This window comes from Cydia amplana, chromosome 1, assembly GCF_948474715.1.
Source record: "Cydia amplana chromosome 1, ilCydAmpl1.1, whole genome shotgun sequence".
Lineage (NCBI taxonomy): Eukaryota > Metazoa > Arthropoda > Insecta > Lepidoptera > Tortricidae > Cydia > Cydia amplana.
In genome coordinates, this window is record NC_086069.1 from 10,640,249 (window position 1) to 10,668,103 (window position 27,855).

General features: G+C 38.9%; 2 protein-coding genes across 2 annotated transcripts in view; both read right to left on the reverse strand.

The window, feature by feature from the left end:
- LOC134662827 (protein unc-79 homolog) overlaps nt 1-18,062 on the reverse strand; it is a 54,625-nt gene extending 36,563 nt beyond the window's left edge. Inside the window, exons 1-19 of the mRNA XM_063519177.1 lie at nt 17,832-18,062; nt 14,080-14,199; nt 13,210-13,371; nt 12,668-12,838; nt 12,031-12,123; nt 11,384-11,569; nt 10,748-10,907; nt 8,809-8,881; nt 8,620-8,702; nt 8,246-8,377; nt 7,335-7,460; nt 6,670-6,791; nt 5,996-6,185; nt 5,352-5,451; nt 4,695-4,850; nt 3,655-3,757; nt 2,989-3,119; nt 2,542-2,647; nt 1,992-2,107 (exon numbers count right to left, since the gene is read on the reverse strand). Coding sequence (XP_063375247.1) covers nt 1,992-2,107; nt 2,542-2,647; nt 2,989-3,119; nt 3,655-3,757; nt 4,695-4,850; nt 5,352-5,451; nt 5,996-6,185; nt 6,670-6,791; nt 7,335-7,460; nt 8,246-8,377; nt 8,620-8,702; nt 8,809-8,881; nt 10,748-10,907; nt 11,384-11,569; nt 12,031-12,123; nt 12,668-12,838; nt 13,210-13,371; nt 14,080-14,199; nt 17,832-17,886 — 2,385 coding nt within the window. The 5' untranslated portion in view covers nt 17,887-18,062. The remainder of the gene's footprint in view (nt 1-1,991; nt 2,108-2,541; nt 2,648-2,988; nt 3,120-3,654; nt 3,758-4,694; nt 4,851-5,351; nt 5,452-5,995; nt 6,186-6,669; nt 6,792-7,334; nt 7,461-8,245; nt 8,378-8,619; nt 8,703-8,808; nt 8,882-10,747; nt 10,908-11,383; nt 11,570-12,030; nt 12,124-12,667; nt 12,839-13,209; nt 13,372-14,079; nt 14,200-17,831) is intronic.
- Nucleotides 18,063-24,452: 6,390 nt separating this feature from the next.
- LOC134647730 (transient receptor potential channel pyrexia) lies at nt 24,453-27,635 on the reverse strand. Its single transcript, XM_063502052.1, has one exon. The coding sequence runs from the start codon at nt 27,576-27,578 to the stop codon at nt 24,651-24,653; it is 2,928 nt and encodes a 975-aa protein (XP_063358122.1). The 5' UTR covers nt 27,579-27,635; the 3' UTR covers nt 24,453-24,650.
- Nucleotides 27,636-27,855: the final 220 nt, after the last annotated feature.

The window sequence follows — 27,855 nt, forward strand, 5'->3', positions numbered from 1 at the left end:
ATCTGGTTGACCAAGTATATTTAGGTGTCTCAATTAGGTTGGCGTATTTTCAGCAGAAAAATACACTTCTTTTTTTTAAAGGCGGCAAGCAAATCTTTTTAATGGTTTTACTTTTCCTGTGAAAATTAGAACGTTGCTTCTGTAAAATATTTCTATTTCTTGCACCATATATGACTTTTGAGAAAAGCACTATATATGACTCGGCTGGAAGGCTACTTGCTGGCCTCGGATTCAATTAAACGGACTCCCAAGGTCGTCCGTTTAAAACGAATCCTCAGCCAGCAAGTAGCTACTTCCGAGCCTCGACAATAATGTACTATTATTGTCATTGGGGTGCTTTGGGCCTTTGAATGCCACTTCGACCAAGTAGTGATCTATTGTGACGGCCCTTTAAAGTTATCTACGAAAGCCCGTTGAATCTCATAGGGTTGCATTACGTGTCGCCCTAGGTAGGTACTTCTTTTTGACATTAGTGGTCCACAGGAGCAGAGAATGTGCATAGCAATCTCCTCTGACGCCTGGCAGAACCTGCATGTCGCATCTTGTTTCTTTCCGATTTGAAACATGTGTTACATCTCAAGCTGGAAATAACTAGTTTAAAGTGGTGCCCGAACATTTGCCCGTGCAGTAAGTATTGAATTCTAATAAATCCTCAATGCCTCAACGTGGATCCGCGTTCCGTATAAAGAATGAAGAGCCTTTTGTGTGTTACACCCGATAAAAACCGCAAACGTCTACGCAGTCTAAGCGCCCTTGTCAAATTTTCAAATGTATGTTCTAAAAGCAGTCTAAAACATGCTTATTTGTTTCAGAGGGTTATAGAGTAAGACCAAAGAAAGTCTGCAGCGCTAGATTAAAAGTAGTTTTTAAAAATCAGTATGCGACAACACCACAGAAAATGGATTAAATAGTCTTGATACTTGTGAAATTTCTACCATATTTACCGTCTATGAAAAAATTTAGCTGTATGCACAGCTTAATTTTTATGGTAAAATAAATTTCATTCCAACAATAAAGTGTCATTCAATAGAACTTGCTAACTATGTAAACAAAAGTTACTAGTAAATTGACATTCACTGTCAATTCTAGTATGGCGGTTTGTTTACATAGTTAGCAAGTTCTATAGAATGACACTTTAGATGTAACTATTAATATGTAGACTTATACTAATATTGATAAATAATATTGGGAGAATGTGACATTTGGCTTCATCAAAATTAATAAGCTTTTGTAATATCCGCGACGGCGGTAAATAGGTACAGAGGGCCTACCGCGAACACCGAAGTTCTCAATATGCGAGCATCTTTCTCTTTTCCTTCCGTCCGGCGTAATTAGATTGACAGAGAAATTGCCCGCAATTTGTGAACTAAAGTTTTCGGAAAAACGAAATAAACCATTAAAACAATAAACATATATTAAAAATAAATTTTAGCTTTAACTAGTAGGTACCCATGCCGTGAGCATAAGCATGGAGGTTGTGGGTTCGAGCTCAAAACCCGGCTAGTAGCAACGAGTTTCTCGAAATGTTAGAGGAAGTTCATAAGTATGCCTATACCTATTAGGTGTGTTCAATTTGCTGTGAAACCTTAGTCTAAACCAATATTATATTATCTAAGTAGGTACATATGGTGAAGTATTAAGATGTTTCATTCCACTTACCCGTCATCAACTCCAAATTTTGTAAACATTGTCGTTTTTCAGCTTGAATCGCCTCGTGCTGACTTTTTACAAGTGTAAAATTATTCGTCATGCGGAAAAGTAACTCCCGCGCGTCGGTTTTGTAAGGTTTCACCATGTTTATTCCGTTCATCACAAAACACAACGAATATTTAAACGATTTTGACAAACACATACCATAGTGCATGACGTTTACTGACTGCTAAAAAACATTGCCATATGTAGTTTTTTAATTCGATGTCAAATTATTGCGCTGCAGACTTTCTTTGGTTTGACTCTAGTAGATCTATTCTACGGCAAAAAACTTTACCAACCGTCGGCTGTGGTTTCGGCTTGTCTGGTACCAGAGCCCGAACCAGTTGCACGGCCAGCTGATGCCACAACGCTGCCGCCTCGCAATATGAACAAGCTCCTTCGGACAGGCAACGAGCTATGGAACAAAGTTAGGTATTTGATAATTATGCATCCTCTGAAAACTCTCAAATTACTGCTACCACATTCAATAGGGTATTATAGGTACTGCATTTAAAATAAATTATTTCACACCATGCATGAAATAAAGCACCAGATAATTATTAGAAAGACATAGATAGCAGTTATTTTTAGACACAAGTTCCATTGAATAAATCGGATAAAAATATAAAAAGTAGGTGAGTTGACCGTGACGTCACGATGTAATGTTTCATATACATTCCATATTAGCCAATCGTTTTGACGGTTATAAGCTTTCCTACTAGACAGCTGATTTGACTATTCGAAAAATACCCTATTATGATTTTTGTCAAAATAAATGACGTAAGAAACATATTCTGCCTCAGAAATACTATAGTTCAATTATGTACATTTGCTAGCGGGTAAACTCACCATGTTCTATGGTATTGCTCTGGCTCGACTTCAACATCAAACGCAACAACTTTGTGGCTTCGCTGCTCACATTCTGCATGTTGATTCGACGTTGTTGGAGCTCCATCTATAAAAAATATCGTAAATAAATAAAAAAGGAATTAGGCCCTTCAAAACGCTCATAAGGCATCTTACATAATGTGTAGTAAAATAGAACAGAAAAGCTCCTGTAAAGTCTGTATTAGGGCCCATTTAGACGGCGCGCGAACTCGTATACGATTTTAGTTACATTGCGTCACGTCACAGGTTACGTCAAGTCAATTCAGCCGAACAATCAAATGACGGAATGTAATGAAACTCGCGTGCGAGTTCTCGCACCGTCTAAATGAGGCCTTAAAGTCATGCAGAGCTGACTATTTTCATGAGTTAGTGAGTAATTTGTTTTAGTTTGAAAGGAACAATGTATACCTGTTTCAGCAATATGTCCAGCATGAGTATGCAGCAAGTAAGATTCTGCGGCCGCAGCGAGTCTTCCTTCTCTTTCGTGTCCTTCTCGTTCATCTCCGGACACTCTGGGTCCTCCTTACTCTTGCTACCGGCTAAAAATAATGATTCATGGCATAAAATCAATAAAAGACAGTAGATTATGGAGTGGAGTTTGGATTAATTAAATAAATTACTTAATTCATATCATTAATATAATAACTACTCAGAATATAACAAAAAATCACTTATTCTTATAGTCAAAACAACAACAACAACAACAACTTGGTCACTTTTTCTTTAGTGTGTGATATCTATTTCAGTTTATTCCTATAGTTTTAACTTCTTTAGTGTTCCGACATATCGTCGCTATACTTACTCAACCTCATATCTGCAACAATCATTTGATGGAAATGTCGCTTTTCTTTCATTCAGAATACGGGCGTTTTTGTCATCAAATGAGTGTTGCAGATACGAGGTTGAGTAAGTATAGCGACGATATGATGTGATATAATTATAACGATGGCGGTTCATGCAAACTTTATCCATACCGACCGCTTTCACATTTCGTTTCATTCAAAGTGACTGACTTGACTAGCCAGTCCTATTAATCGTAATTCATGTATTTCATACCAAAGGCACATTACATACCCAGAGGAGGCTTGAAGATCTTCTCAGGGAGATTGATGACGCAGTGACTGAATAAGTCGAACAGCTGCCATAGTGGTATCTTAACCTCCAGCAGCGAGATAGTCTGGAAAGAATGTACAATTAATACAATAAAAAAAAAACATTTACTTCGGACCATAAAAATCCATAATATGTTAGTCAAACATGTACATGCAGGAACTTGTAATTTAGACTATGTTAGTACCTACTTAACTTATTAACCTATCTACCTATTACATTTCATATGGAGCTAAGGAACGGTGCAGGTTCGACCAATGCTGCATATAGCTACTATCGAGCCTACCTGCTAATATTTTGCTACCTGGCCCCGTTTCACCACGCTGACAAATGTCGGCTGGCTTTGACAACTCTCTGTACATTGCTGGTCCAACAAGTAAACGTTGACGCTATGTACCGTCGTTTCTTACCGACCCAGCGATGTACAAGAAAAGATCAATTGTCAGGTTTGTGAAATAGGCGCCTGGTCACCTAATGTGCACACGTGAAACGTTTTACCGAGCAGAACTTACAATTTTTAGGTCGACTAAATTTGACTAGTTCTGGACCAGGCAAATACTAGTTTTCAAAGGTAACTAAAAACTTAAAGACGGCTGTAATAAGCGCTATTACATTGCGAAAGGCTCCAGGAGACAGATCATACAAGGACCTTGACTTAAAGGCACTGTAAGACATTTAGCGTCAACTAATCCACAGATATATCCCACTAAAGTGTCATTCAATAGAACTTGCCCTACTATGTAAACAAACCGCCATACTAAAATTGACACTAACTGTCAAATTACTAGTAACTTTTGTTTACATAGTTAGCAAGTTCTATTGAATGACACTTTAGATATCAGTATCACACTCATTATACCAAGCATCTTGTCCGTTCTGAAGTTCTAATGCACGCGAAGTTACATAGTATTGACTTCAAGTTACATTGTACTGGTCTACATTGGTAATACACAGTGAATCTTGTCTATATATAGAGTGAACTAACAGTTTGCCACGTTCTTTACCTGAAACCACTCCAACACGGGAAGTAGTGTCTCGGGCGATGGCGTGTCACTGACGCGCAGCACAGCGAAGTTGTACAGGTTGCGCTCGTCCAAGCCCAGCATAGCTCCATCTGGCTCAAGGATCTTGGCAACGGGAACTTTTAGCTCGATCAGCTCCTGAAATTAAAGTGCCATTTAAAATGTCATTCTATAGAAATTGCTATGTAAACAATCCGCCATATTGAAACTGTCAAAAAGAATTTACTAGTGATTTTTGTTTACATAGTTAGCAAGTTCCATAGAATGACATTTTATAGGGCTCATTTAGACGGTGCGAGAACTCGCATGCGAGTTTCATTACATTGCTTCATTTGATCGGTCGGCTCAATTGACATAACCTCAATGGTCCGCAATGTAACTAAAATCGTGTACGAGTTCGCGCGCCGTCTAAATGGGCCGTAAGTCTATTTACTCAAACGGACATTTTCTGTAAAAACTTACTACTTTGACGTGTCTATAAGAATAATTCATAATTTCATGTTACTATAATTAAACTTTTCAAACAACCGAAAAAAATGGCATCATTGGCACCTCCTGCCTAAAAAGAGATAAATGATTTTGAACGATTCTATCGAGTCGATAAGTTGAACTTTAATTAGGTAGGTACTTAATATTTACCTTTTCAGGCACGTCGGAGCAAATGGCTTCCATCCACGCGGGCATTATGTAGTCCCAAATGGACTGCGTGATGATGCCATACGGAATCAGGCAGTAGAGTCTGCAATCAACAACAATAATTGATTTTAACAGACTTTGGTGCCCTAATTATGATCAGTGTAAGACAAATCACTAGTCCTCTCCTCAACTTCTGAAAATAGCAATAAATATTTTGGTTTTTCATAAGCAGTAAAATTGCACCGAGAAGCTTTACAATAAGGTTAGTAAAGTGTCATTCAATAGAACTTGCTAACTATGTAAACAAACCGCCATATTAAAGTTGACACTGAATTGTCAGTTTACTACTAACTTTTGTTTACATAGCAAGTTTTATTGAATGACACTTCTAGACTGTTCGGTATTTTACATCAAACCGACCTGTTAAGTCCATCCTTGAGATGGTGTGTCTTGGTGGCCAGGTTGTCCCAATGGCCGGCTTGGCGCATGTAGTGCGGCGGGTGCGGCAGCAGACACGCCACGAGCACGGCGCGGTGGGAAGCCGCGATGTCCCGCAGCCAAGTACATACATACTCGTTATTTAGCTTCTTTACCAAGTTCGCTAACTCCCCTGTGAAGACTGATGTAGGCTCATAATGAAAACCGACCTGTTAAGTCCGTCCTTGAGATGGTGTGTCTTGGTGGCCAGGTTGTCCCAATGGCCGGCTTGGCGCATGTAGTGCGGCGGGTGCGGCAGCAGACACGCCACGAGCACGGCGCGGTGGGAAGCCGCGATGTCTCGCAGCCAGGGACATACGTGTTCATTTTTTAGTTTTTCTACCAAGTTCGCTAGCTCCCCTGTGAATAGTCACATAAAGAGTATGTTGAAAAGTAGACAGAATAATAATAAAAAGAGACTAACATTAGCAGTCAGGTAGACCATGCAGTTTCATTTTCCATTCACAAATGATTTTTACAAAGGTAATTCAACCTGACAAAGATGCTCATTTTTGCAATTGACACGTAATACGACAGGAGATTTTCAAAATGTTGTAATGTAACCTTATTTCAACCAACGTACCTATTTTATACATTTACTATTTTATACATTTAGAGGTTCTTATAAATTTGCAACTCTTCTCCTGTCGATGAAAAATAACAAGCAGTTTTAAAAGCCTTTTGGTAAAACTTCAAGAAGGTCTAATTTAGGTGGTATTTTGTCTCATATGTTAAAAGGTTACATTAAAATAGGTATTAGGGTTAAAATTGAGTAGTAGTACGTAACTCGCCGTTGGTTTATCTACTACGAATTGTTAATAAAGTTTGTAGATCCAAGAGTTACCTGTATAAGAGAAGGAGGTGACATGAAACCAGTGGAACAGCACAGACAGCAACCGGCCTAGGATCTCGTCTGGCGTTTCGGGGTTGGGCGTGCACAACCCTACCATCAACCACACGCCATACCTACACATGACAATTTTATTAGAAGCTGAATTTTCTCATTACTTATCAGAGCCGGCTTGTCAATTGTCACTGAAAGATGTCAGGTAGAAGTAGAACTACTATTATCCAACAGATTTCTGTGAATATATTCAATTCAGTGACGTCAAAATGTAGAATTAGTGTCTTTCAGTATAGTCGAGTGTGCTCAGAGCATAAAAAGGTCAACTACGGCGTTGAGTGAACAAGAGATTTCCTTTGAACGATGAACCGATTTGGATAAAATCTATGTCTATATCTTTGATTTAGTTGAAAATGATATTAAACTTGATTTACAACCTAAACTTAAAGAATTATTAACCTCAGACGTCGCAGACGCATAAAACCCCCCCACCGGACCTGCATCAAAAATCTCGGTGGCTCCACTTATTAAGTCAATCCTTGGATCCCAAGGACCAATCCTGCCAAAGGAAATCTCTTGTTCACGCAACGCCGTATTTTAGGGCCTACACTCTCGACTAGTATTCTCTATGCACATAGCACTGGGCAGGCATCAGCACCACTCACCTGCCGAGTAACTGGCGATCCTCGATCGATATAGGGTCGGGTAGGTCGACGCTGAGCGGCGGCTTCAGCTGGTCCGATGAGCTGTCTGGATCCTCCATGTTTATCGGCTTTGCTTCTTTCAGTAAGCTGCCAAATAAATAATAATTTATTGAGTGGCAAAAACAAACTCTACAAAAATGTGCTACTCAGTCGAATAAAATATTGTTTGTACTGATCTCTTGCCGTAATACAGACGCTACGTGAGTATAATAGGGATGATGACACATGTTGAATTTTATAACAAAATCTAGTAAAAATAGATAGCATATGAGCAATTTATCACAATATTGTACATATGTATTTTTTTAAATATGGAAATAATACAAAAATACAGCACCTGAAAGTTTCAAAGTTGTTTTTTTTTTAACTTTCAAAAACGAATTAAATTAGGATACCATTTGATTCCTCACATTTTATCAAAAAAAAGATTGTATAACAACTATATACATAAACGCAATATTTCACCGAAAAAAATTCAATTTTCTTGTTTTGTTCATACTTCAAGATACGCTCTCAGTGACCTTGACGTCACGTTCACATAGCGATTTGTTAGGGGCGTTTCGCGAGTGAAGTACGACTGTCGGACTTGGACTATCATTTCTGACTTTTGTTTTACTTTAATTCAATGGATCCCCTATAAACATTTGATCCTAAAAACAAACTTGATTGATTGATACCATAAATGAAAATTTGTCATCTAGCCTATTACAGTACAAGTTGTGTGTTAACCTGGGGAGTGTGCAAATATCAGTAAAGTCTATTTTTTTATTCGGTAGACTGAAATGACAGCTAATTGTATGAACATGAAATGTCATTTCATACTATTAACTGTCATTTCAGTGTACCGAATAAAAAAATAGACTTTAGTGTACCTGATGATGGCTTCCACAAGGTTGGTCTGCATGTCAGAGTCCATATGCCATGCGGGTGGCAGCCGAGTGTGGACCACGTGGTCTCCTCCGCGACGACTGTTGTGGCGGTTGCCGTGACATTGCTGGCAGTACCTGTACAAAAATTACAGTATGACTAATTTATTTTATTTATTCAGAACACATACAGTCATACATGATACATAAGTAAGAAGTGCATAATGCGCACATAAATCTTTCTACTAAAAGACCTGGAGATTCATAATATCAGTCATAATTTAAATATGTACCTAATTGAAAATTGCAATACAATACTATGTGAGAAATTGTTCCTTTTAAGTATTTAGTCTTAAAAGTAAGTAACATTAGGCCATTACCTTATTGGGTGCATTCCATTATAATTGGCACATTCGTTCGAAAAACAGATGGAGTAGGCCGATTTGTCCGTCGAACGACAGTTCTGGAAACAAGTAATAATATTACAAACAGACTCTACTTTCAATCGAGTAATTTGCAAAATACTAGCCAATTGAATGTACCTGTCAATAGAAAAATAATAATCTTACCTTATTTTCGCAAACCATGGAAACTTGTTGCTGAGGATGTAAGATGTCCAGGAAGTTTTGATTAGGATGCTCCCTGTAAAACAAAACAAGATTGTGACGGTGGTGTGTGTCTTAGTCCCTTACTGCATGTAATAAAAAAATATTTGTCGAAATTTGAACTTGACTTCAACTTCAACTTCAACATTTATTCAGCAAATAGGCCACAAGGGCACTTTTACATGTCAACATTGAATTTACATACAAGCAAAATAATAATAATTATACATCAACAATTATTAAATACAACTACAACTACCAAATCAAACTAACGTAATACAATTACTTAGAGATGTATAAGGTCTCTTAATGTCGAATTACATAAAAAAACTATAATAATAATATTAAAATAAAAACAAAACAGATACATGGAAAAAAAATCTAAACTTATTTAGAGGTGTAAATGTCTCTAAGTGTCAGAACTAAAAAATAACATAGTTTATCAAATTATCCTTAGAGATGTATAGGGTCTCCAAGAGTCACAATCCTGTATGATTAACACATTACGAGAAAAAAAAAACATACGAGAACCGAATGAGGCGTCTCACTGCAATTAAATTAAAAAATAAAGTTACTAAATATATTCGTGTTAGCTTAAACAGACCCGTCTCCACAAACAGCACCCGTTCACGAGTACGACGCGTATCTCAGCCATCGCCTCCCTCAACCTTCATTCGGGAAAGTGGCGACCCGATCAACGACGCCACCGTAAGCAAAGACTTTTAAGCGAGCATGACATGTTCAAGCTACCGGCCTATATTAATATTAAAATAGTGATAACACTTAGCTGTGAGACACAGCATTTTGTGCTCGTATGTTACATAAAAGACGGTATAGCTTCACATAATTACTAGCCTAAATTGACTTAGAGATGTAAAGGTCTCTAAGTGTCCGAATCATTAAAAATATAAGTATGTACAATAAAATAAAAATAATAAAATGAATAAATACTTAGGGATGTAAAGGTCTCCAAGTGTCAGAATCATTAAAAATAAAATAAATAATTACTTAGAGATGTATATGGTCTAGATATGAGCGCCGATATGCATATAGCCGGCGGCGGCGCGCCGGTCAAAATAGGTCGGCGGCGGCGGCGAATCGGCGGCGTGGCCTTGAAACACCTTCGATTAATGAAAAAAGAATTCAAACCAAAATTTTACCGAAAAAACATGTTTTTGCTGTAAGAAAGTTATGAAATAAATGCATCTTTTATTTTCAAGGATAATTTATTGAATAATATTACGAAAAAAATTGATATCATATAAACTGTGGATAAGCGGTATTGCGCGGCATCAGAAGCGGTCTTAATCTTGGCGAGGCTCTGGCCGGAAGATCTTAGCGAGGCCCTTATCTTTTGTGCTAAGTTAAAAATTGCGGTTTGGCTGTATCAGGGCATATAGAAAAAAAAATACATAGAGCTAGAGATTGAATAGCTGTCAATAGAGTTAAATATCATATCCGCCATATATGGCTTCGTATGCGTATGAGACGTTCACAAGGATCATGAGTTTGACGTAGAGAACTCTCGCTGGCAATGTCGCCTTTGCCGATGCTGATGAAATGGTGCAAGCAAACCTTAGCTATAGTGTGTCAAAAGTCTGTTTGATTTCAAACATAAACAGAGAGAATCTTACTATCTTTGTCTTACACTAGTACTAGCACCAGTAGCACCCAAGAGAACAGGATGAGTATAGTTTTTTTTTGTTCCTATTTACTGACAAGATTTGGTTGACCCAGTATATCTCCAAGGTGCCATACCATTGCTAAGGGTGGTATTCCACCTGTCCAATGTGAGATTGAGACGCCATGAGATTGGACAAACATATTGGACAGATAGAATACCACCCTAAGCCACTATGTCCTCTGCAAACGGTATAAAATGATCTGAGCATTTTGAACCAACCTGTGTATCTCATTGGCACACTCGATGCAGAGATACAGTGGCGGGGGACTGTCGCTGGCAAAGGTGACGCTGATGCAATGGTCGAGGCACACTTTAGCCGCCTCCGCGGTGCCGTTGCTTGGGCACATGTCGCGCTGACACGCAAACGGGACCAGATCATCTGTGTATCAGAAAATAAAAAACGTTTATCTTCATTCAAATCATGTCATAAAATTGGCGGTAAAGTTGCTATATCTACAATTCAGTGTAAAGCTTGCTTCCTTCTCTTAGTTTGTGAAAAGAGCGTTTCTTTTATTTTTATATGTATATGACCTATGACCTTTTTTGCCACTTTTGTGTAATTTTATTTTTAGTCAGGATCGCGAGCCCTGTTCATCCTTATAGGAGAAAAAAAGTGTCCTAAAATTACCATTCATTTCTCAAACTTTCCTTTTTGTCACTGTCATACAAAGTATATGGGGAAATTGTAACCCAAAAGGAAAAAAAACTCTGGGACATTTTGTTATTCCATTAGGATCGAAAGAGCTCGTGATTCCGAGTAGAAATAACAGAAAAGTGGCAAAAAAGGTCACAATATTTAAAAATGGCAAAAAATAAAAGTAACGCTCAAAAAGCACCAAGAATTATTAAACTTACTAGAGAACTTGCAGAGCAGCCCCTTCCTATCGAAGAGCTTGGCGTCGAACGGCGGCCAGTAGTAAAACAGCAGCTTGGCGGCCGAGACGCGAGCGCCCCACGTGCCGTACGCTATCACGCACAGCACGTCCTTCACCACGGTGCTCTTTCGCGACATCAGGCATTCTAGGAGCTGGCAGTGATGGGCTGAAAATAATGAACTTTTGAATGATTCACGGTTAGTTTCACTAGACTTATATCGACCGGGATACTGACTGGGGGACTGCGTCGAAATATCGGGAGCTCGAAAACAATACAAAAGGTAATCACGGTTCATATCCCGGTCGATATAAGTCTAGGGAATCGAATTTAAACGCGATACACGGCCGTCGTGAACGCTGCTCGCACTGTTAGTGCTTGAGAAAGGACACCTCTCCGAAACATGTCGCGCGAGTGACTTAAAACAAGCGAGTCTAAACTGTAAAATTATTCAATGTAAGTCTAGGGATTTTTACTAATTCAAAGCTCCAATATCTAAGCGCTGCTTCTTTTCGTAAAATTTTTAGAATCTTAATGAAAAGTGAGTTGACATGAGGTGAGTCTGTATCGAAAACGAAGTGTGTGACAATAACTTGTTTGTAGATAAACAGTCAATATTATTTCATTACCTGGATTGTTAGAATGTTGGAACACCATCATGATGATGGCTGCAACAGATTGTGAAGCCTGACTTTCTTCCTCTTGTCCCGAGTACTTGCGAGCTGTGGAAACATACATTTATTACATATGTATTTAAATATATTTTCAATTACAAGCTGTTCGTCAATATTCTAGCACAGAATAAGTAGTAGTACTACCGTACAGAAAGGACACTTCCTACAAAGCCGAAATTTGACATCGATTCAGGGTCGAATCATGATATCCCTTTCTAACTTATGGCACTATCCCTTTCGGCTATTTAGGGTTGCCAAAATTCAAGTGATTATCTTATCTGAGGTCGTGCACGCAAAGGGAGGTCAAGCTGTGTCAACCCTAATAATTGCTCGGAGCAATGCTAAGCCGAACGGAGCCGAGTTTGCTCGAAGTCAGGAGTGTCCCCCACTGATTCTAGTAGGTATTTATCGTAGGTTGCATAAGATATTAATTGGGTAGTTCTATCATATTAAGGGGCCCGCAGATTACCAGTTCGCCAGACAATATCAGCCTGTCAGTTAAACGCAAAAGGTGACAGCTCCGAACAACTGACAGGCTGATATCGTCCGGCGAACTGGTAATCATTGGGCCCCATTATATTTATTAACTCACTGATGGTAAACGGCAGTATGTAATAGCAGAGCAAGTGCAGGATCTCCTGATGCAGCGATACCGGGAGGACGGCGACGCAATACGCCACCAGGTAGGGCAGGTTGTCGATCATGTCGTATTCTAGGAAGGGTAGCAGGCAGCCCAAGCATTGGAGGACTGCTTGGCCGAATGCTGGAAGAGAAATTATGAATAATTAATAAAGATAATATATAATGAGAGTATGTTACAGGTTTATGGGACTGTGTGTGATGGAAGACCGCTGATAAGGATAACGACTCCTATCCCATGCCATTAATGTAGTCAATGATGTCTTTAGTATTTCACTTAATTGTTCGGGCGAGCTCAGCTGACGACTATGTACGTAATTTTTTTTTATATAGGTACTCCGATTGTCTTTAAAGCACAATCTAATAAGTGATAAAGAGACCGCGTCATGTGATTCATGACTTAGAGGGACAACGTGATTCACTGTCAAAAACCAATTGTTAGACAGCGAGAATTCTGTACGTAGTAGGTACTTTTATACACTGTGTGTGTTGTACCTTGCATCCCATACTGTAGATGAGGAGCAGAGTCCACCAACTGCGAGATGGCGTTGAACAGCCCCTTGTAATCCAGGTTGGGGTACAGGAACATGCGGTCGGCGTCGTTGTCCGCGTCTCGGATCATCTCCAGGGGAGACCGGGGCACATCTTTTAACACGCCTACAGGTAAAACAATAATTGAAAACTGTGCTCTGGTTTATAACAGCACGTCACAAAAGAAAACGTAGGAAATTAAAAGGCTATATCAATAGGCTCAGATTAAAGTCGAGTGCTCAGAATGTAATTAAGTGGTAAAAACTATTTTAGCTGAGTCAACCTTCTGGTTTTATTCTCATATTTAAATAAGTACTTACGTGGTATTTAACTATCTACAAGTACCAAGTACCTACCTTATATCACATGTAAATAGGTACCTATTGCATTTAAGTGTTTCTAAGACTTACCCTGTATGCCTGTTGTAGGTATAACGTTAATCAGTAAACGGTGGCAAAAAAATACTTCAATACAAACGCAAGGTCTCTTCAGCAGATCAGCACGTCAGCATAGCCTATAACACGTCCACGTACATACTTCAGTGTACTTCGTTTCGGCTCGGACAACGAGAACCGACAGCGACATCAACCACAACGAGGGTCCATAGCACCGATCATCGTTATGGCGCTTAGCACACTGGATCATCGGATCGGATCGGATCCGGCTGGATCGTCGCACGTCGCACCGATCTTTGAACGACATCCCACTCGCACATAGGAGCGACGGGCGAATTGGATGCAGTGTGCTAAGCTATTCCAATTTGACTACTATTCAAACCACTGACTTAATACTATATCAATGATTCAAACACGTTTCGTTCATTAGGTTACTTACTAAGAAGCGTCTGCGAGAAGTACTTGACGGTGTTAGCGATGTCCGTCCCTGATGGCAGCGGCTGTATGTTGTGCATCAGCCGCAGCTGGCAGTCGTACAGGCTGCGGATCTTCGCTGTAACTGCCATTGCACAATCGCCCTTATTACAAGTGCCAACGATTCACATTTCAAGCACCGAAAACAGTGAATGATGGTACCGTCACGTGGGAATATTTGGAACAATTTTGGCACAAGAGTGATACCTTACAACTATTTTTTACAGGTAAGGCGGTTATCCCATTGATGCGATTTTGATACACATCAAATACCTATCCTCTGGCAAGCCACTTTATCAGTAGAACAAGGCCTGAAACTCGAAATTTGTATGGGAGACCGAAACTTCGCGGCTACATTTTTCAAATTTGCCGCCTTTTTCTACTTACAATTAAGATATCTTCCAAATAGCACCACGGTAGCGCGGAATTCATCTGTAAAGCTTTGGTTTCCTCCGAAAGCGGTGCCGTCATATAGCGGCCGTCTCCATACAAATACTACGACATCCATATTTAGCCGTATTATTTAGTATGGAGACGGCCGCTATATGACGGCACCGCTATCCTAGGAAAACCGATCTTAAGTGAGAGAAACTAGAAACGAATAATTTATTACGAACGTAATAGAGCGAAGGGTTGGTAATTCATTAATTCAAAGATCTTAAAAACTTCACTTGAGATACTTACTTAGTAAATAAATATTAGGTTACTTACTTTACCTAAAGTTTTTTTAGGATACCTAACAAAATACAAAACGTTACATCAAGGTAAACTTAATTTTATTACCTACCATCAGTACCATCACACAAATTACATATACCTATACAATCATCCAAGACATACATACTTATTTGAAAACATCTAACAGATAATAGTATATATTAACAGTGAAAATGTATAATTAGCCACTTTTAATATACAGAAATTAAATTTACAACAGATTCTAGAGGATGAAAGCTGCAGTAAACAGATTGAGCATTCCATTACTGAGGCAACAAGTCCTATCTGAAATACATTAAGGCCTCGTAGGTTCGTGTTCTTCTCTCGCTCTCACTGAGCGTAAGCGTGAGCGAGAAGTATGTGCGTGCTCAGGACCGCGGATATCATGTTTTTGAATTTTAATCTGTTGTAAGTTATAACAAAAAGAAGTAATCGATGAATTTACCTCAAAAATAAAATTGTGCATTATTAGAAGCAAGTTTCATAGTATTAGCTTTTGTGCATAAATTCATGTAAAAAAATTAAAGTGCGTTTTAGACCTATGTTCGTGATTTTTTTCTATAGAGCGAAAGTCAAAAAATCGGGATTCAAATCGAACAAGTCACTAGAGAAAATCCTCAAGATTGCTAATCACATTTTTGGCTACCATATGTAATTTTAACAAAAAACCGGCCAAGTGCGAGTCGGACTCGCGCACGAAGGGTTCCAAACCATCAACAAAAAATAGAGCAAAAAAAGCAAAAAAAAAAACAAGCAAAGAAATGGTCACCCATCCAAGTACTGACCCCGCCCGACGTTGCTTAACTTCGGTCAAAAATCACGTTTGTTGTATGGGAGCCCCACTTAAATCTTTATTTTATACTATTTTTAGTATTTGTTGTTATAGCGGCAACAGAAATACATCATCTGTGAAAATTTCAACTGTCTAGATATCACGGTTCGTAAGATACAGCCTGGTGACGGACGGACGGACGGACGGACGGTCGGTCGGACAGCGGAGTCTTAGTAATAGGGTCCCGTTTTTACCGTTTGGGTACGGAACCCTAAAAATGGTATGATTTTTCAAAAACTGTTCTCTGAACCTACGGCACCTTATCGTATAAATGCATACATTCCAATCCAATCAAACTTGGATTTCATTGAGAATAAATTTAACCTAGAGCAATAAGCTTATATAACCGCTATTGGACTATAGGTTCTGTGCAAACTGACTTTTCACAGTCAGCACCACAGTTCTATATAGATATAAACTAAAGGATCATATTTAGTTGAATCAGTAAAGGAAAGCTTGAGAGCTACTAGAGCTAGACCTACGTGGAAGAAAGGTGAGCCACACAAACACAGGGATAATGGTTTAGAACCTTAGACGCACAGAAATGTAAGATAATGGCTAGGCATTGATTAAATCATTCATTGATACCAATTGGTGTGATTGACATTGGTCAAAATCACAGTGAAAAAATGGATCCTTGAAATTCAAGATACTTGGGGAGGTCCATGTCTAGAAGTAGATGTCTCTCGCTAACAAATGAATAACTAATGTACCAAACACTAATCAAAATATCATAAAGTTGAGAATGTTTTATAGAAAATTATTTAGTTTGGCTTAAATGAAAAAATAAAGAGCATGAGAAAAAGGTATCACATTTAGCAAAAAAAAGACTAGATAATTATGTTACATATTATCAAAGAAATATAAATGTTAATCTTAAAACATATCTCGAATTACTATTACTATTATTATGCTTCATGCAAAATAAGTACCAGTTGCCGAGTTGCAGAAACCTGCCCATGCCACAATACAATACAAATAATTATTATACTCGTACATACATATTGTAAGTAGGTTGATATCAAGTAATGATGTAATCAATGATAATAGCGTCATCTGGTAATTTAACACTCAAGTATCTAATATTGACATCAAACAGTCAAAGTTAACTGACAACACTTCACTACATCACAGCATGAGTTGACTGTATGGACACAAACCCAGTTTTTGGCAAAAGTGCAACAGTGACAGAGGGACAACAGATATTTGAAGTAGTTGGGGATGACATATTGTTGGATACACCTAGTTGCAACAGATCACAAAACCTAAGGGTGTCCACAATATTTTTTCTACTATTACATAACTTGCTGATAGATTAGAAATTTCAATAAAACAAAAAAAATATACATGACCTAAAAATTAACATAAAAATTATGCACTGGACGGAAAAGGAAACTAATATGTATAATTTTACATAGGGACAGGGGGTGCGACCCTCGGTCCGGATCGTACCTGGTTCAACAAATCTCATTGGCCATTCAACGTGGTAACGCTGCCAGTGTGATGGGGACTTTTGAGCCAGGTACGATTCGTGACAATTTTTTGTTTAACTTTGCATTATAAGCCTGTTGCGGATATCATCATTGGTTTGGTTTGGACGAAGCATGTTGCGGATTTGCATTTGTGGCTACCTGACGAAGCCTGCGTTGTATCTAATCAATAATCAATTTGCAAATATTCAGATTTTACATTAAAATATACCTATTTAAATAAAAACTAAGTGGTTAAATTGGTACTTCTTAAATTATGTAACCAGATGTGTCCGAAACAGCTGTTCAGATATCCACCATATTTTGATAGCATGGGACGTAACCACATCCCAGTGTTAACCAACAAGTATCAAAAACTAAAATTTAAAATTTTATTAAGTTCTTTAGCCACAGATAAAAAGAAATGTAAAAAATACAATTAAAAAGTAAACCTCAGCCTAAACACTAAGCTGGAGTGGACACCCTGCTACTAACGGATCGTGCCGGGGTCGTGCTTATCCAACGAAAGCCCCAGCTCACCTTTCGCCCCCGTCGGCTCCGGCCACACTTCACCCACCGTCTGCATTATACACAAAAAGCTTTCTACCTCCTCAAATCTCTGAAAAATAAACGCGATAATGCATGCAAGCTTTATTAGAATGAAAACTTTTTAAACGGCTCGTCTGTTGTAATACTCACAAGCCGCCGCCCGCGTCCCCATATTTATAAGTTGTATCTTGAAACTGCCCTGCATTGAAATGCCGGACGTGCTCAGTTATCATGAGTTTGGAACGCACAATCAATAACACAGATAACACTACTACAGGTGCAGTTTCGAGCACTATGGGCGAAAGAGATAAGACCTGAATCTAGATTTTCCTTTCTTCTCAGGCTATGCTATTGATCGATTGAAAAGTTTGTTTTTGTTTTGCTCTCAGCGCGCAACGCGCAGTTGTGTGTGCCAAATGTCAACTGTCAATGTTAGTAACAACGTCATCTGCGTTTAGTTTTAAGCTCCATATCACTTGATCAACACTAGATCCTATTTGCCAAATAGCAAATCTTGTCAGTAAAAAATGGCGCGTAATTAAAATTTTCTATGGGACGATATCCCCAAAGAGTAGTATAATATATATATACCCCTCGCGCGTACATTTTTGGAGTGAAAACTTCTTTAGCGGCGCTGTGCACTTTTTGTGATGGGGAAATAGTATTTTATGCAACCGTTGTTTAAGAGAGGTCAAAAAAGGCGAGTGGCGTGAGTAACAATTTTCGGCTTCGCCTCAAATTGTTACTCACGCCATACAATATTTTTTAAGTGGTGATTACACGAAGTATCGTAAAAGTGCCAAAAAGATACTGCGTGTATGCACAAATAATTTTTTGGGGAATCAGGGGAATAGACTAAAGACTTGTCTTGACAACTATAAGATAGGGGTTTAAAGGTGTGTGCACGACCCTTTAAATGACAAATAAAAGTACGGGAGTAGAATAGTAGTTTATGCAACAGTGATATAATAAGGGTTCTTAAAATTGAAGGGTCGAAGTTACAAAACGAGACGTAGTCGAGTTTTGTAAAAAAAGACCCGAGAATTTTAAGAACCAATTATGAGCTGTTGCATACATTACTTTTTCTATGACAGCTGCAGCAAAAAAAAGAGTTATTATTGAAAAAAAAAGAGTTATTATTTAAAAAAAATTGAGTTATTATTTAAAAAAAAAAAGAGTTATTATTGTAAATGAAAACATACCTCTTTCAATCAAGATGATCGGAACTTGTATCTTTAAAAAAAATAAAGCAGTTGTATTATACTCATAAGATGACTGCTAGCAGTCATCTTATGAGCCTATAGACAAATCATTCAAATGACATTGCTTTAGATATCACTGTCAGTCATTTAATTGACACATTTAAGTGCTGGAGTAGAAAAAGAAATGTTAAACTCTTAACAGGTGTCGTGACCGTAAGACGTAAGACGGACACGTGACCTGAGGGCCTACCGCGAACCACGTTCGACGTGTTGCCTCCCTGTCACACTTACGTGCGAATTTACAAGAGCGACAAAGAGGCAATCGCGGTAGGCCCTCTGATCGAAAAACTGTTACTTCAATGTCATTGAATTTTTCTTTATTGATTTAAATGCCATCTAGTGAGTTTCGCTCTAACTGGTATTAATATAACTCGAGTACCAACAGTGATGTACTTAGAGGTTTCAAGTAATGCGACGAAATAACGCTAGATGGCGTTAACCTCAATTATACATAGTGCTGCAGACATTTTGCAATAGTGATTGAGTTTTCACTTCTGCCGGCACTCCCTGAGTGCAACCCGTTGTTTTTTAAATTTGGCGCTTATTTCTACTGACGGGGAAATGGCTTAACAGACTTTAGGTACCAATAAACATAATAGGTAGCTCTACTCCAAACTCTACTCACTGCGATTACCTCAAAGAGTAGGTAGTATTTAAACCACGTCGATAACCTATACAATCATTCCATTCCATTTTCTTTCCTTTTCATACACTAGCGTAGATATATACTAATCCTGTCTCTTTCACGCAAGGCTAAACTACGACAATACTAAAGGGAAAGCTTTATAAAAAGCGCTTAATGATAAGGGTAACCCTTATTAAGGGATTGCAAGGCGTATAGGCTAGCGGTAAGCAATTGCAAAGGGCTAGCCTTATTTTTGGCTGAGCTTTTCGGTAAGGGTAAGTCAAATGAATGGGCTTGCAGATCAAAATGGAGAGTCTTATAATGTGTTAGCCGTGTGTAAGGGACGCCCATTGAAAGGCTTTTCTCGCGGAAAGGGTTGATCGGTCCCTGAGTATGATTACTGATTACCTACTAAGTGCCTAATAAATGATCTATGCTGATAGAGTCTGTGCGAAAAGAAAAGAGTCGTGGAATGTATGGGGTCCAATACATTCCACGATTCTTCTCTTTCCGAACAGACTTTAGCAGGCGCGGATCCAGCCCTCAAAAAAGGTTGTGGTCACAGGAACCCAAAAATCTTCAAGTACGAGTCAGAGTAAGGTGTCGAACTCGCTCATGAACAATCATGACTCTTGAACGACCATCCCGATCTCAATAGACCTTGATGACGTCACAAGTCTTTTAGGGGGGGTATATACCTAATGATTCTCCGAACAATTTTTCGCAGAATATCGATTCACAGACTATGTTTCACCGAACATCTAACTTTTAGACGACATTTTCTAGTTTTGGTTCACATACCGTTCAATTCGCTTTTGTGTTAATTAGCAGAACAATTAAATATTGTAAGAATTTCATTTGGCAGAGTAATCTTCTCGTTTAAGGAACTTTTAGTCGTGATTTTTAGAGTTCCGTAGCCAAATGGCAAAAAACGGAACCCTTATAGATTCGTCATGTCTGTCTGTCTGTCCGTCCGTATGTCACAGCCACTTTTCTCCGAAACTATAAGAACTATACTGTTGAAACTTGGTAAGTAGATGTATTCTGTGAACCGCATTAAGATGGTTCACACAAAAATAGAAAAAAAACAATAAATTTTTGGGGTTCCCCATACTTAGAACTGAAACTCAAATTTTTTTTTCTTCAAACCCATACGTGTGGGGTATCTATGGATAGGTCTTCAAAAATGATATTGAGGTTTCTAATATCATTTTTTTCTAAACTGAATAGTTTGCGCGTGAGACACTTCCAAAGTGGTAAAATGTGTCCCCCCCCCCCCTGTAACTTCTAAAATATATGATGTACATTACCATGCAAACTTCCACCGAAAATTGGTTTGAACGAGATCTAGTAAGTAGTTTTTTTTTAATACGTCATAAATCGCCTAAATACGGAACCCTTCATGGGCGAGTCCGACTCGCACTTGGCCGCTTTTTTTTACCGTTTCTTGCGTAATGGTACAGCCCTTCGTGCGCGAGTGCGACTCGCACTTGGCCGGTTTTTTTAAAGATTTCGTTAAGTAGATAGTCTAGTCGACGAGTTCAGGGTGGTGGAAAGTAGAGATACTGCTGCTAGAGATACGTGTGATGCCTCATTGAATTCAGAATAATGTCTAGAAATTTCTAACAGTAGTACATGCATTGACATGTTTAAAATACGGTGTACTTCCGTTTGGCCCAAATACATTTCGCCAAATTTCACTTCCCAACAAACTTATCGCAATAGTTTCATTTCCCAAAGAAACCTTTAGCAAAGTTACACTTCGCATATAACTTATTTGGTCAAATTATCATTTGGCATGATTTTACTTTGTCAAATGTTATTAGGACAAAAACTTATTTAGCAAACGTTTTTTATTGGCTAATATTATATTCCAAAAAGATGTTTGCTCAAATTGTCACTTCGCAAATTTGGCAAATAGGCATCTCTATTTAAAGAACCTAAATTCGTTCTGTTAGAATTTTGAATTTATATAATATTTACTACTCAGAATCAGTAGCTTTCTCCATTCTTAGGCCCTTCTCTCACGAGGCTACTCTCAAGCGATTTGTGTTTCGTACGCGTGTCCTACGCGTCGTTTGTGAGTAGCCGCGTCGCGTCGACGAGACGCGTCGACGACACGTTTGATATCAATCGCACGCTACTAAGACAGTAGTCTGGTCGCACGCGACTCGAGTCGTATACGCGTCGTACACAAAACGACGGCGGAACAAACTTTTATTATTAATTTTGTTCAGGAGGTGGAAACTTATCCATGTTTGTATAATTATAAGCTGCCAGATTATGTCAGAAAAGATGTAACAGAAAAGGCGTGGATTGGGATTGAAAAAAAAAATCAATTTAACAGGTCAGGAATTATATTTTTATTAAATTCCATCCGTTTGCGTAAAACATAAAAAACCAAAATGATAAAAAAAAACCAAGGTCGGGATAAAGTATTTCAAATGAAAGCAAAAATAAAAATACTGCAGGCCCTCTATTGGTATGTAAATTGTATGCCATGTAATATTTTGGGACATGTAAGTTATGCTTAATGATACATTTTACTAAATAATACTTGGTAAAATGAAAATTGACCAAGTAATTATTTGCTAAACAATAACTTGCCAAAAAAGACTATTGCTAACTGAAAAATTGCGATAAGTTGTTTTGCCAAACATTTTTTTGGGAAATGATAATTTGGGAAACATAGTTTGGGATGTGATACTTTGGGAAACGTTTTTGGCCCATTCATTAGTAAACCTTAAAATACACCATTCCTACACCATTATTATTTTCCATATTTTTAAATGAATATTTAATACCTTTATAACATTTTACCTTTTCACGCCAATTAGTTTATGAGATATGTACTGGCCAAAAACGAAATACCATACCTATGTATTTTTTAATGTTAATAATTTTAACTTTAGCAATTTTTGATGTGCGCTTCGAATAAACACGTATTTTTGGGTGCAGTATCTCAATTTTTCATCATTTTGAGCTTGTAGACTAGACTACTAAAAGTACCTACTAAAGTTACAGGTAAGAAATTAGTGATGTAGCAATTGCGTTACTTACAACATTATATGATCTGTGCTTACAACATTGATTCATTGATGCATAGATAACACTTTTTATACATAGATACCTAAATATAAAAATAAATGCAACGCTAACTACGCGGAAAAAAAACTCGTAAATACACCTGTAAATTAAAAGCTGGCATTATTAATTTAGGAAATTGTACTAATATTTGTGAATGTTTAAGATTTTTAAGACCCCATAAGCTAAAAATAATTGCCCCTGTTAGTAAATAATCTTTATGCTTGCAAATAATTAGAGAATTCCTAATTCATAGGTACCAGACTACCAGTTGATCACACTACCTACTGTGTTTCAACACTTTCAACCAATGGTTACTCGTGACAGTTAGGTACCAAACGATCAGTCTAGTAAAGTTAATTCGCATATCAATAGGTTAATTCGCAATGAAATTCTGCGAAAGGTTCCTCTGCCAAAGCGTCTGTGAAAAATCGGCTAGTCAGGGAATCGATAGGACATACTATTTAGGGTTGTGGGCATGCCCACCGTGCCCACAACGGTGGATCCGCGCCTGGACTTTAGGTACCTAAGGTAAGTACGGTAAGTACCCTAAGAATTGTTTCCTTGTTAATCGTGGTGTAGTAAATCTTTTTTCACCTCAGCAGCTCGAACAAGGGTACTTTGATTCTTAAAAATAGTGAGCAAAATGCGATTTTGCTCACTGAGTGAGACAAAATGACATTCAAGTGACCTTTATACTCAAATGTCATTTCAACATGCGGGGTCTAATAAAAGTTCGAAATACTTGGGTGGATTATCTCTGTCCCTTTCACACTGTTAGCAAAAAGAAACAGACCAAAAAATGTTAAAACGACATTCAACGGTTTATTCACGGTTTATAAAGTTTATAATAGACCCCCGAAAAACTTCAGACCGCATCGTTCCAAACCACGTACGAGTATGAATTCTTAATAATTAATTAATAAAAATATAATGTTTAAGATTTGATAAAAACTGATTTTTTGATAAAATACTATATTTTAGGTATTTTATTGTACAATTCAAATAATGAACTCAAAAAATCACAGATCATCACGCAAAATTAATTATTTTACTTTTAAGAATTTCTACCATACTTGACAAATAGTACGTATTTTATCCGCAATTCGGACCGTATCTTACAAAGATTTTTTTTACAAAAAAAAGTTGTCGATTGAAGTGTCAGTTAATGTTTGTTATTTCTATATTATTTTACTGGAATTTATTATTACGTTTTGTTTTTGTGTTCCATTGCGGTAATTAAACTTAATTGTTTGTATTTCTTAAGAAAACATGAGTGCAGGTATTAAGTGATGAAGAAGGATTACATTTTTCAAGTTGTTTAATAGGTATGTTCTCACTGCTCGTGAAAAATGTTGTGTACTACACGAGATCAAAGTTATTTACATCTCGTGCGCTTTTGAGTCCCTTACTACGCTCAAGATTCTAAATTAGGTTCACTCGCTACGCTCGTGAATCTATTATAGAATCTTTCGCTTGCACGGGACTCAAAATAAGCACTCTAAGAAATATCAAACTTTGATCACTTGTTGTATAAATAACTATTTCTACTAGATGTTAGAATTACGAGTATTGACGCTGGCACTACAAACTAGGGCGACAAACGAAAAATAATTAGAATGTGAAAAATTTTATTGTCATGATCATGATTGTCACAATTTTATTACGGTGCACTACCTACAATCACAGTGTTCGTTACAATCGACATCAAGAACATCAAAACAGGGTAGGTTATGTCGTAATACTCAATAACTCACAATATTTTTTGCAACTAAGTCAGATAGTAAGACATTAATTAGCAACTAGGTACTTCTTCGGTACAATGCATTTGATGCCGATTGCATCGTATATACTTAAAACTAGCCTTAAAACAAAAATATCACCTCTAAGTATTAAGTCCAAACCCGTCTAACGAGAGTAACATAACAATACAACAATGCGTTAGTTTATTGACTTGTGTACGATGGCATTGAAACTAAACGGTGCGCCATTATATCATCAACGAGAGTCAATCGTAACAGCAAGCGCTTGCTGGATGACCAGTTGCTGGGCACTGATCAATTTCTTCAGCTCACGAACTTCCTGCGTCAGCTGGCGAACATTCTCGGAAGTTTCATCAAGCCTCACTTGCAGACTTCCCAAACCGGAATATCCTGACGAATACCCGTATTCTCGGTAACTAGAATCATTGTTATTCTCATACTTTTTAAAACACGAATATGCTCCAGTAGTCGATCCATTTGAAGATATTGTATGGCCATACTGTTTTCTCATTTTCGCTATATCGTATGCCGCCATCATGATGTCCCTCGGCAGCCTTTTCTCGCTAGGATTTAAGGGCTTAACACTTAGCACAACTCTATAAGCCTGTGGCGATACGAGAGCCGACGAGTGGAGTATTTTTAACAGACATTTAGGCAGGTACCCATTAAACAAGGCCAATTCCATGTATGATATTAGTTTTGTTTGCCGGACGAGCTTCGAGAGCCCCGCTGTCTTCCGTAAACCTTGAATATCGTGTACCGCTATACCTACTAGTAGGTTCATAAGCACGACGGTGACGAATAGAAGAAATAACACATATGTTATTTGCGCCGAGAATTCTAAAAACAGGGGAGGGTCATTCCCGTCCGGCTCGTTTAGCAATAAATCTAAGTTAAGCTCTCCAATCATCATCGTCAAAACGGTAATAAACCCCATAAATGGATTAGCGAAAGAAGAAGAGTCTGGGAAAATGACACAAAAGCTTATGGTAAATCCAACCAGAATGCATGAGTAGGCCATCAGTAATTTTGCAAATTCTTTTTGAACTTTTTGGTACATAGCCACGTAAGTACCAAAAACTGGTAGCTGCCCGATCATCATCATCAAGTTTGTCCATCCGGCGAGCACCGCAAAAGCACCGATGTGGTTTTGCCAAGTGTACGTTATGTTTGTATAGATGTACGATATGAGAAAAACACTTATGATCACAAACCACTCTATTATATTCTCCGACTGCATGAGATATTGCCTGATGGTGGAGTAACCGGCTATACCATATACTTTCCTAAAAATCTCGAAAATCGTAATCCCGGCCAACACCCACCATTGCATTTCAATGACGAAGGGATTTTTCCTCAAAAGATCTCCGAGAATGGATTGCTTCTGACACAATTCCTGCTCTTGTATAGTTTCCTCCATATCTTTACTGCCATTGTAGCAATTATGCGCAAGCGCTGTCAGGACGTACAATGTTAGACATAGAACGAATATGAAACTGAGAAATAATCTAGCTATATAGTATTTGCGTATCTTTTCCCACTTGATATACAGGAAAGCTGAACATAGCGGATGTAATAATACTTCCTTTTGTCCTTCATCTACAAATGTATTAAGATAACTGATCTCCCGTGGGTAGCAATGTTGTAAAATGCTACGGAAATCAAGTTCAAGCTCTACTTCTCTATTAGTAGTCTGAGAATGATGTAGAGTGATAGCGCAATCAAGCTTCCGCGTGATCATAGCTAGTGACGCTGGGGTCTTGCGGGCTATTACGTTGAGAGCAGAGTTTCCTTTTTTAGATCTTGTTGTGACGTCAGCGCCGTGATATATGAGCGTCTCAACGCAAGCCGAGAGACCGTCGAGTGCTGCGAGGTGCAGCGGCGTAAAGCCATACTCGTCTTTTTTGTTGACATTTGCACCCCAACTAATCAATGTTTCAATGATATCACAAGCTGAATCACATTTTCCGATAGCGGCGTGAAGTGGTGTCCGGTTATCGAAATCATTTGCATTTGGATCAGCTTTCCCTTGTCTCAACAGTGATTCAACACATTCCAAACTAGCTGCGCGCGCCGCTAGGTGCAAAGCTGTAAAGCCTCTGTGATTCTTCAAGCTAGCATCGGCTCCTTTAGAGAGTAAGAGATCAACGCATTCTGCAAATCCACCGTCAGCGGCTAGATGTAAAGCAGTCGACTCCCTGTCTCCAACTCTCGTCCTAACTTTTGGATCTGCTCCGGGTGTATCCAGTAAGATTGCAAGGCATTGAAGCATTCCCAGATCAGCGGCAAGGTGGATGGCGTTCGTACCGCCAGGCTCAATTAGGTTTACGTCTACGCCGTGTGAAATAAACAGTTTAAGACATTCCACAGAATTCGCTCGAACTGCACAATGAAGTAAACCACCTTCACAATTCACGTATTTGACCGCGGAATGGACTGAGGCACCTCGACTGATTAGTAAATTAGCCACTTGCACTGAATCTCCGAACGCCGCGCAGTGGAGTGGCGCAAAGCATCGTGGCATGTAATTAGGGTCCACGCCACGGGAAAGCAAAAAGTTAGCACATTCCGTGGACCCGCTGAAGGCTGCTACATGCAACGGCGATAAACCGAGCGCGTCGCAATATATCGGATCCGCGCCCGCTTCTACAAGTATTGGTAAAAGTTGTGAGAGTTTCAGAAACGCTGCCCAAAACAGGCATACATTTTTCTCTGCCTCGGTGGAAGAAGAAAATGTATCGATCGCTGTCTCCACGGTAATGGTCCCCGATTCCAATTCGTCTAGCAGTCTCAATCGACCGCCGACGGCTCTCATTTGTTCATGTGCGCTCTGACGTATTGACTCCGCACAAATATGCGCAGTTAGGTCGAGCGGAGGCTCTTCAAAACTGTCATACATATTAGGGGCGCTCTCTGCAGGTGGTGAGGAGCCATAAGAGACATATTCCAAATGCCCCATCGATGGAAAGTCTCCTCTCTCGAGTGTTGCCTCGTCTTGAGGTTGGTTTTGAAGGGGCGGCGAGCTGAGGACACGTGATAAGCGAGGGCGGTCCATGTTGGGGCGCGGACTCCAGGTGCCGGCGCGGGCGTCATCGTCGTCGGGCCGGGGCGAGCGGCGACCGCGCAACCAGCGCGGCGGGAGCAGGCGGCGCGACGTGGGCATGCGGGCGACGCGGCGGTGCGGCGCTGAATGCCGGGCCCATTGTCCGCCAATTGCCGAGCCGGAGAATCGCGCGCACCTCTTTGCTAGTAAGGCTGGAAGCACACATAACATGTCAGCGTTACTATGGCTATTTTTATGCCTTGTTTGAGTTTTTTGTCAAATTTGTCAAATTGACTTAACTACAGTAACAATCAATCTAGCAGGTAATACAGCACGACAATCCAATCCTTGTACCGTCAGCTGCATAGAAGAGGTACCACCCCCGCAGGCCCCGCAT